Source organism: Perca flavescens, chromosome 8 (genome assembly GCF_004354835.1).
Source record: "Perca flavescens isolate YP-PL-M2 chromosome 8, PFLA_1.0, whole genome shotgun sequence".
Lineage (NCBI taxonomy): Eukaryota > Metazoa > Chordata > Actinopteri > Perciformes > Percidae > Perca > Perca flavescens.
Genome location: NC_041338.1, coordinates 13,952,791 through 13,963,804, shown reverse-complemented (window position 1 = coordinate 13,963,804; position 11,014 = coordinate 13,952,791). Strand labels below are relative to the sequence as shown.

At 39.8% G+C, this 11,014-nt stretch overlaps 1 protein-coding gene across 4 annotated transcripts in view; it reads left to right on the top strand.

The window, feature by feature from the left end:
* nap1l4a (nucleosome assembly protein 1-like 4a) overlaps positions 1 to 9,425 on the top strand; it is a 14,967-nt gene extending 5,542 nt beyond the window's left edge. For 3 of the 4 annotated variants that reach the window (XM_028585126.1, XM_028585127.1, XM_028585128.1), the window contains exons 6-14: positions 395 to 529; positions 609 to 680; positions 788 to 927; positions 1,183 to 1,328; positions 5,019 to 5,038; positions 5,163 to 5,282; positions 5,441 to 5,476; positions 5,655 to 5,705; positions 7,706 to 9,425. In XM_028585126.1, coding sequence (XP_028440927.1) covers positions 395 to 529; positions 609 to 680; positions 788 to 927; positions 1,183 to 1,328; positions 5,019 to 5,038; positions 5,163 to 5,282; positions 5,441 to 5,476; positions 5,655 to 5,705; positions 7,706 to 7,744 — 759 coding nt within the window. In that variant the 3' untranslated portion in view covers positions 7,745 to 9,425. Of the gene's footprint in view, positions 1 to 394; positions 530 to 608; positions 681 to 787; positions 928 to 1,182; positions 1,329 to 5,018; positions 5,039 to 5,162; positions 5,283 to 5,440; positions 5,477 to 5,654; positions 5,706 to 7,283; positions 7,320 to 7,705 lie in introns of all 4 variants that reach the window. The other variant, XM_028585129.1, reaches the window with a different exon arrangement.
* The last annotated feature ends 1,589 nt before the right edge of the window (positions 9,426 to 11,014 follow it).

Below are 11,014 nucleotides of genomic sequence, written 5' to 3'. Positions count from 1 at the left end.
CGTGGCACAACTTTGCACATTTTCATTTTGTTTGTCTTCAGAGCCAGATCGCTTTTCCAAATCCTACTTCCTATGGTTTTCCACATTAAAGGAAAAGAGAGCTTTCTTACAACCACACAGGCTGCTTGAATCTCAGAAATTATACCAAGAGTCTGCTGAAACAGGATTGCGGTAAATGTGGTTTTAATGAGAATCACTCTGACTGACAAACTGTGATGACCGTTTTGTTGCTGTAATCTTGCGTGTATTTGATTTCTTTGTACACACAAGATTGTATGTTGTGTATTGTAAAACATCTTAATCTCAGCGCGACTTCTCCAAAGCTCAACAAACTTAATTGTTTAGATTTTCGTGAACAGTGAATTTCGATGCGTGCTCTGCCCACTTCCTGTAGGAGGAGGTAAAGGAAAAAGCTGCCATTGAGGATGCAAAGAAAGAGGAAGCCACGCCACAGGAAGACCCAAAAGGCATTCCTGAGTTCTGGCTCACCATATTCAAGAGTGTGGACATGCTCAGTGACATGCTACAGGTACATTTAAATGATTGATCTCTCACTCATGCTGTATACATGCCCTATGTCTATGTTCTCACTGTTTATCTACCACCAGGAACATGATGAGCCCATCCTAAAGCACCTGAGAGATATTCAAGTCAAGTTTTCTGAGCCAGGGCAGCCAATGGTCAGTATCCACGTTATGATAATGAATTGGTATCTTTCCAAATTAAAAACTAAATAAGAGTTAAACTGCCGTGTGCAATGATCTATATATCTTGGTGTTTCTCCCAGAGTTTCACATTAGAGTTCCACTTTGAGCCCAATGGTTACTTCAACAATGCAGTCCTCACTAAAGTCTACAAGATGAAGTCAGAGCCTGATGCCTCAGAGCCTTTCTCATTCGAGGGGCCAGAGATCATTGACTGTGAAGGGTGAGAGAAAGAGCATACAAGCATGCTTCTTAAACTGTGTTTTTGACACATATGATGTTGAGGTTTTAAAAAAAAAAAAAAAACATAGGGATTGTGTGGTTTGTTAAACATTTCTGTTCACTCTTTCTATATTAATCTCTCCTGACTTTACATCCCACATATCAGCCTCCTCTTGGCACTTCCAACTTTTACTTTTTTTTTCTGCGTCGTTGCTTTCTGCCGCCTCTCACTTTTTTGCACATCTCCTCTCTGTAGCTGTCAGATTGACTGGCACAAGGGGAAGGATGTGACTGTGAAAACTATTAAGAAGAAGCAGAAGCATAAAGGCCGTGGCACTGTCCGCACTGTTACCAAACAGGTCCCCAACGACTCTTTCTTCAACTTCTTTAACCCTATCAAAGGTGAGAGCACACAAAATGTAGTGGATTTAAATGTAATATTCAAAGCAATTACTCCTACTTCTTTTCAACAACTATCTCACATCGCAGTAACTATTTAAATGTAAAGCTTTGCTCCAGTAACTGTGTACACACGTTGTACGCAAACTCCTTGAGAAAACCCTGAAGAAAAGTTGAGACTTGGAGGATTTAACTTGCAGAAATGCAACCCGACATCACGCTGTGCTGGCCACTAACGTAACCGCCAATCAGACTTGTCGGTTTGAGGCACCGTGAGACTCCCGTACAGTAAACGGGAAACCTCACCGTCTCTATTGCTGCAACAAGAAAGTTCTAAAACACTGAGGGTGAAAAACGAAACGCACGCACTTAACTGCCCAGTTTGTGAGTTTGTATAAAAGCTGACCGTTTCCTGCAACAAGCTGAAGCACAAAGCACTGTGCTTTCTTTCTCCATAAGACGAAGCCCTAACAGTCAACATGTCTGCGTTCATCTGCAGAAACAGGGCAACATGTTAGCATGCGTGTCATGTGGTTTTACCATTGGTCACTGCATTAAGCTGCATTCAACAGCAGGTGGCGGCAGACTCCTAAACCGTGTCAGGTAGAGCAGTTGCTCTGCTGTGTGTAGGTGAAACAGTCAGCATGTCTGTTGCTCACTTAGGGCTGGGCGATATATCGATATTATATCGATATCGTGATATGAGACTAGATATCGTCTTAGATTTTGGATATCGTAATATCGTGATATGACCATAAGTGTCTTTTCCTGGTTTTAAAGGCTGCATTACAGTAAAGTGATGTCATGTTCTGAACTTATCAGACTGTTGTAACTGTTCTATTATTTGCCTTTACCCACTTAGTCATTATATCCACATTACTGATGATTATTTATCAAAAATCTAAGTGTGAAGATATTTTGTATAGATATATATAACCTGTTTATTATTTATTCATTTGATTTTGCAACTGTTCACTGAAATAGTCGGTTTCTATGAAACTACTTGTGACATGTCATATTTGGCTTTGACTTTGACTGAACTGCTCTCACTTTGTGGAAAAGAAATATCGGGATATATATCGTATATCGCTATTCAGCCAAAATATATCGGGATATGACTTTTGGTCCATATCGCCCAGCCCTATGCTCACTGATGTTGGACTGTGTGTCACTGGACCGTCAAACTTTTACATCAACTTTGGTTTTCCCATTATTTTCCAGCGTCCAGAGTTAAGTAGCTTTTGTGGCGCAAAACAGCCAGTTAATGAGTGACAAAGTGGCAAAGTTATAAGAGCACTGACACAACAGTCTAACTAACTACTACCTAAAACAACTTCACAAATGATTGATGTGCATTTATAAAATCTGTAAGCGTTAAGTTTATATATAGCACGCGTTCAAGAGTAAACATCTCAGAGAACTTAGAGAATAAATAAATGAAAGACAGACAGAGGTACTGTAGAAGCATTTAACAACAAAAGGCTTTTAGCTTGTTACATTTTAGAATAATTCTGCCTGATGTTAGTTTATTTAAATGATTAAATCATACCTTAAGACATAAGGTAATCTTACTGGTGTGATTGCCCTCATCAAAGGTGAGGCATGTCAGTCTAGAAGTCTTTTGTTCAGTTGCATAAACCGTGTGTGAATAATACAGTGACAGATCATGTAAGTAAATATGATATAAGTAAATATCTTGAAATGAGTCATTCTCTCTCAAAGGATTAGTAAGTTAAGCAGAATACACCTTTATTTAACTACTGTGTTGTCTTTCCTGTGTAGTCAACTTACCTGTGAGACATGCCTGGACTTGATCTGATTTTGACAGGTTGACTGATCACTTATTGGCTGAGCAAAGGTTTGTCTTACTGCTTCAGTCATAGCCCCGGTATATGAATGGTGGATATAAATAGCCCTTATTTAAGTGTGTGCAGTTCTGGGTTGGGATGTCCATTAGTGAAGAAGCTGAACACGCACAAAACAGTGCATGTGACTTGACTGCTGTGTAGTTAATGGATGTGTGAACAAGATTTTTGTTGTTGATTGGATAAGAGAGTATACGGCACAGCACATATTGAGTATTTTAAATGTATGCTGATGATCGTACAGTAGTGGACCCCGATGCTGGAGTACGTGTTGAAAATCTGATGCTCATGCTGTAGAGCATGTACAGAACCTCGTTAGTGTAATTAAGCGGTTTCCTTCCTGCAGTATTGTTGAAAGAAGAGGAAGGATGGGATGATGCCACCTTTAGTCACTTTCTTGTTCAGAGGTTGGAGCACAGCTGTTTGCTTAACAGCCTGTCATTTTCTGTAGATGATGTGACTTTGCCTTGTGATTAGGGCTGGGGGTAAACGATTATTTATTAAATGATTAATCAGGCGATTATTTTATTGATTAGTTGACTAATCTAACGACTAATTGGACGATTAATATAACAATTATTTTTCTGTTGCTTGATTAATAACAACTATAATGTATCTCAAATAAATATCAAAACATTCTTAATAATATACTTTATTAAACAACAGTTTTGCATAGCAAAAAATCTTCTGCTTTACACAACAAAAAATTAAATAATTTTACTGTTATACAAAATGAAAGGCCAGCCTGTTTACTCGTTTACAGTACCAACATAACTCTCTTGTTCAAAAAATTCAAAAGTTGTAGTGCAAAAAAAACAACACTGTGCAGTGCACAGTATAGCCATTCCTGAGAGTGTTAACACAATATAAAATTCCTGTTTTCAGTTTTACAGTCCCAACAAAAGCTACTGCAATCTGTTTGCTACCGTTGGCTAGATCTAGCATTTGTGCACTTGGTGCTAGGCTAACCAACGCATCTTAGCTCGCTGTGCAGTTTGTTCGTGCTAGGTTAGTAGCTAACGTTAGCTACTATAGATAGCTGTGTTCTGCAGCCGTAAGCTAGCTACCATTCAAGCCAACATTAGATGATAACTACCGTTAGCTAAACACAGCTGTCTAGGCGCAAGTAGCTAGCTAACGTTTACATTAGCTACTAACCTAGCTCGAACAAACTGCACGGAGAGCTAAGATAGTTAGTTAGCACCACCGAAGTGCGCTGAGCTCAAGCTACACAACACACTACACAAACATGAAATAATTTAGCCAACGTTAGTACTTAGTTGTTATTGTCTCCTTCACAAGTGACAATGGGGTGCCTCCGTTTCAGATGCTCCTACATTGCTGTTGTGTTGTGGTATGCCAACTCCATTTGGCAAAGAGCGCAAATAACGACACCTTTTACATTTGGGACTAAATTTGAAGTATTCCCATACCTTCGATGATTTAGGGCAAGCTGTTTTTTTAGGACTTAAGTTATTTGCCCCGAGTTTACAAGTAGGAAATCCAACTTTGAGTGGTGTTCCATTGTACTTTTTCTAGTAGGAAGTCGAACATTTTCGAGTTCCGAGTTGTCTGGAACGTACCGTTAAATGGGCTTTCAGATGTTGGTTGAATCACAGCTAATCCTAAAGCTGCCCCATATTGTAAAACAAATGTAACATCTGCCTGTGGCTGTTGGCTTAACTGGTCATTTTAAAATGAATGTGCTGTTTAAAATCCATCCAATTTTCCACTTTTCATCATACCATATAATTGCCTTCTGTAGTCATTGTAAAGCAAGGTGTTGAGGTGCTTATTAGTTAAATTATATATTTTCTCTCCCTTACAGCTTTACCAGATGGAGAAATGGTGAGTAAAATGTAGCTTATTCCTCATAAAATCGCCACCCATTTTTACGGCATCTTCTATTACCATAAATCAGATCATATTTGTAGCTGTTTTGAAATGGTCTCCATGTGTTCATGTTTTATAGGACGAAGACTCTGAGTTCACCCTAGCCACAGACTTTGAGATTGGTCATTTCTTCCGTGAGAGAATAGTTCCCAGAGCAGTGCTGTATTTCACTGGAGAGGCCCTGGAAGATGACGAGAGTGTGAGTGTTTTTCCTCTAACACAATGTTACACTTGGACACTGAAAAAAGCCACAAGATGGGATGTTTGCAGACTGAAAACAAAGTGTTGAGGACATATAAGCTAAACTTGTCGTCACTGTTTTGCCACGTCTAACTGTTGTTACATTTCTTTATGCAGTTTGAAGAGGAGGAGCTGGAAGAGGGAGATGAAGAGGTTAGTAATGCCACTCAAAATGCTGAATTTGATCTGATATACAATTCGACAGCTGGCATCACTGTTCACACAAACTGTACCACCATACACATCACTGCTACACCCTATAATAATAGCAGTCATGGTATATATTTTGGTTCCTTTAAAATCTTATAATCATCATGTCTTCGTGTCTCAGGAGCAAGATGAGGAGGGTGACGATGACGATGATGAGGGAGACGACCCCAAGGTCAGAATGAATTCTTGACATTTTTTCTGATTGGATTTATTTTTTTATTGTGCACCCGCTCATCATGTGTTTTGTTTTATTGTGTTAATGATAGCCCCCCTGGAACAGCACAGTGCTGTGCAGCAATGTTGTGTTGTGGTCAGAGAAGGCTTCCTAAAAATCATCCCATTCATAAAAACTACTTTTATATGCCACAATTTTAAGCAATTGAGTCCATTGTGTATTTGAAAGCTACTTAAAGTGTATCAAGATAACACTATTGGCGTTCATCTAATGTACTACTTTTTTGTCCAGTTGTACGTGCTGATTAACTGATAAATGAAAATGCTTCTACATGGGGGCAAAATGATATGGGAGGTTCTGCATCTCTGGCTCATTTGCCCTCTCCGTATTGCTGATACTATTAATGGTTGGTTTGGCTAGCTAAGACAAAGTCAGGACATAATCTTTACATCCTTCTTACACTTAAAAATCTGTCCAGAACAGCTCAGTAGGTCGTTCCACCGCCAATAATAATCTCAATGGAGTTCTGGATTTGCTGTCACCTTTAGGATATCTTCAAGTGATCTTCAAGATCTTTTTGTTCATAGTCGCCCATGTCCTGTAAGCTGAAGCTACAGAGTATATTTTAACTTAACTTGCAGTTTTAAGTCTATATTTCACTGGAGACCCATGATGATGAGAATGTGAGTATTCTTCAAAAGTTATGTTGTAGTATCTCCAGTTTCCACCACCAGCTCAGACAAGGCAATACATCCTGCATATGGCAGACTTTTTAAGGTGTCTTCTTTTCCTGCAGTCACTCTCCCAGACCATTGGCTACAAATTATTATACGACAGCCAGTGAAAGAGACATTTATTTTATTGTTGGACAGCGATGACTATGCTCCATTATGAGCTATTCCAGTCTGATAGTGAGTAAGTGCATAATGTGGCCTGTAAGGCTGAATTTTTTTTTTTTTTTTTTTAAATCAGGAGTGACCAACAATGCTGCGTTGTCTGTGAATGAGTTTCCATAGTAGCTTGTTGTTGTGAGTTTTTTCTCTCGTGGTACCTGCTGTCAGCTCATCAGTTATTTATTTTTCATCAGGAATTCAGTGTTCTCATTCACCAAATTCAACAATGTTTCACTGTAGAGCTGGGCAATATATCAATATTATATCGATATCGTGATATTAGACTAGACATCGTCTTAGATTTTGGGTATCATAATATCAAAATATGGCATAAGTGTTGTCTTTTCCTGGTTTTAAAGGCTGCATTACAGTAAAGTTACGTCATAACTTTACTTACCAGGCTGTTGTAACTGTTCTACTAATTGCCTTTATCCACTTAGTCATTATATCCACATTACTGATGATTATTTATCACAAATCTCAGTGTAAATATTTTGTGAAAGCGCCAATAGTCAACACTACATCGTTGCAGTATCGATATCGAGGTATTTGGTCAAAAACATTGTGATTTTCTCCATATCGCCCAGCCCTATTTCACTGTGCTCACTGTCAGTTCTCAATGTGACAATTAAACTTGTGCATATTGTTTTCTCTCCCTTCCCTGGATTCCCTTCCATTACAGGCATAATCAGTCATTCTCACCCCATGCAATTTCTAGGTAAGGGAGAAATAAGGATGCCGTTCCACGTACTTGATACACTGTCTAGTCCATTGGCTCTCGTCTATAATTCTGGCTGCCTCCCTCTCTTTCACTACGTCTTTGATTCTTCCAGTAGTCCGAGGTGTTTAGGACCCTCAACTCACATCTTGGGTAGATACGGCTTCTATTCTTCCCGTCCTGTCTTTGCTCTTTCCATCTATTTGTTTTTCCTCCTGTAGTCCCATCCCAGGTTTCTAACATTGCTGTACCAAACCAGGCGCTTGCATTCTCTAGCATTTGCTTTCTTGTTAGTCTCTTCTAGTTGCTAGTTAATGCCTAGTGGTCTCATTAGTTCTCTGTCCTCTTGTTTTCTAATCTGGTTTCTCTCTGTCTGCTCCCCACAGAAAGAACAGCCCCAGCCTGCCGAATGCAAACAGCAGTAACCGTGGTGATCAGGGGAGGTGGAGACCTGCTGTCCGTCAAATCAGTTCTTAGCCAAACAGCAAGTCCTGCTTCTCTTGCAGGCTCCGCTCTTTTATGAACTTTCATCTGAACGCAATAGAACACAAACCAAACTGCGTTTTTACTATGTGCATGACTTCTTTTTCTTTTGTCTGGCACCCATCTCATCCCTCTTTTATTTGGCTTCATTCGAACTTAAAGCAGGAAGTGACTTGACTCTAATTAAACTACCATGGCATCAGGGACAGTCTTGTTCTTTGTTGAGGTGGAGTAGGTTACTACTGCTAGGAACCTCAGAACATCATCATATGGAAAATAGATAGGAAAGGAATGGATCCCAACTTTAGTTTTCATTAAAAAAAATAAATCAGTTACTCAGGGTTTTTTAATGTCAAGAAGAGAAGTGCTCGGTTACCAGGAAACTGTTGAACAAGTCTGACTTAATCTTTCACTGGGGTTGCTAAATGGTTTTTCTTTTGTTATGGTGTTTTTTAAGAGGCATACAATGTATCATTTTGAATTTCTTATTCTTTTTTTTAAATGTTCATTGTCATGTCATTGGACTATTTATTCTGGTGTCATGCAGCTGTCTGTGAGTGGTGCATTTTGGGAACCCTGCTGCAGTTATAGGCTCATTCTCATTGGTTCAAATCGTATTTGGGCTTTGCAGGTCATCAACAATGTGAATACTGCCAAGTCATGTTTTTTTTTATTGTCGAAATTAAGAATTGTGTTCTGCATTAATGCTGCTCACTTCTGCTCATATTTATTGGGCTTAACAAGCAATTAAACCGAGCATGTAACACTAGTTAACATGTGACAGACGTGGTTATACCTCTATACTGTCATATATATCTCTTCCCTGTTTGCCCCAATCACCCCTGAAATGCTCTTTTTGAATAATACGACCAATTTTAAGAAAACAAGACCATTGAAAAGTACAAATTTCTTTCCGCTTGGGTTGATCTAAATTTGTCGGATTTACCTAGCCCAAGCATTACATCAGCCTGGTGAATATTTCCCTTAAATATACCACATACAAGCAGACACAGTGGCAGAGCTGCAACCTTTCCTGGTTGTCATCACTTCTGGTATGCATCCAGTTCTTTTCAAATGCCATTAACAGTCAGTGATGAGACAGGGTGCAGGATGTTTGGATCAAATGTAAAATTCTGTTGCTGAGAAGCCAAAATGAAAGACAAAACACACCGCCCTCTTTTATTCAGTTGTTTGCCAATTGTCATTAACACAGTGTAATCTAATTCAGCGTTTAAAGTTGTTTAAGAATATATAAATATTTCTGTTATTGTCTGATGATTCAGTAGAATGTCTGTGGAAACAAATAGAGGTTGCCAATGTATTTTATATACTGCCACTGGATTTTGCTGTTTGGTTGGACACCTTTGCCTGGTGACTGGTCAGCAAGAGCAATTGCAGCGAAAAAGAATACCCAGCCCTTCTCTCTTTTTAAAAAGAACGATTGTACATCTTGTTGGACAGATCTCTGAGCCACGGTTGACATCTTCAAATCTACCACATTGGACCGTGTGCTAGAAATGGCCTTAACTGGTTCTTATTCACAATTTGTTACTTGCGCAATATTTCTTTTCAATTTGTACAGAGTTAGTTAAAATATTCTATTAAAGTTGTGCGACATGGAAATTTGTTTCTGTCTTTTGTCCTGTGTGTGTGTGCCATTGACCAGTAGTGTAGAGCAGTTGTTTCGTAACTTCTTGAGTTGTGACCCCTTGTCTCAGGTTACATATGTCCTAAATTAATGATCTTTAGACCTTTTTAACAGCAGACATTTTGAGTTGTCACATATGAAAAGCACAGGTGTGACCAATAACATTAATGATGGCTCTGTTTTATTAGTGTCCCAGTGAGCCAGCATGCACAATACCAGGTTCCTGAAACCTGTGCTTTTCCTACTAACGTGTCAAAAATGTCGTCAGTGAAAATGCCCATTGAGCAAGGCACTTAGTCGCCAGTGGAGCTGCTCAGTAGTCCCCAGTAACAAACTGGTCTTACTGGCCAGCTCACATCATCTCTTACTGTAGAGAGATGGTGTGCTCAGATAGATTTCCCTGGGTGGGTGTACACGCTGTTGACAGCACAATGTGACTGGAGGCCAAGTAGCCACACACATTGACTTCACTATTAGGCATCAGGTGATGATTTGCAAATAATTAGCCGGAGCATAGAAGCAAAGCATGCAGTCACAGCCTCAACGTGATGACCTTAGAATGCAGCCACTTACCCTTTCCTCACAAACACCATGGCGACTTTGTGACATCATGGTGGTATCCAACCGGGAGGAATTTGCCTACGATCTGCCCAACATCAGGCAAGACAACCAGAATGTCTGGAATTCTGTCTTGCAGATAGAGAAAGCATGCACGCTCCTCTGAGAGACCCTTGTAATGCATTGTGGGAGATAATGTCTGAGTGCTCTGAAGTTTCTGGAGGAGGCTGGCGACACTGTGTCCTAGCAAACTAAGTTTTGTGCCAAGTGCTGAAAGACGGGCGCTTTCTTATCCCGTCACCTCGTCCAGCAACACTTCCAACTGTGTGAGTTTATGCTTCGGTCTTCATGGGAACGGAGGTGACAACTTGTGAGAAAATGGACATTAATGGCGAGGGCTAGGCCACTGTTAACACTAAGTCCTTAATGTTGTTGGATAATAATAAAATGCACAAGGGATATTGATGTTTTGGAGGGAATGAGCAGGCAGCAATAACTTCTGATCCTTCAGTTCCCCCCCCCCGCCACAGCAGACCGCAAACTCAAATATCTCTCCAGTCTGTAATTTTGGGGATCTTGCTCTACAGACTTGTGAACAAGACGCTATTCATGCTCAGACTGCTGTGTGTGGGTTTGAGGATTGCTTCACTGTAACAAGGAGGCCAATTGTGTCTGAAAACTAATTTCTGTGCTTTCTGCAACACCGCCAGGGAAATGGAACTGCACAGTGGACACACTGCTTACACTTATATCTAGGGTGTCTGTGTCAACCAAATTTGCTACGATACCTTAGTAGTATAGTATAATAGTATACCAGAATAATAGAAACTAGTAAAGTAGGTAAGCAGTAATAAAAAATGCACTTATGAAATTATAAATGTATATCAGACAAACAATTCAAGGGGTATAAGAGAATGTCAATTCTGAACCAAATATGGTGGCTACTAAACCCAGGTGTAGCACAGCTCTCACCCTTGAGATCAGAGAGAGAGGGATCAGCAGGCTG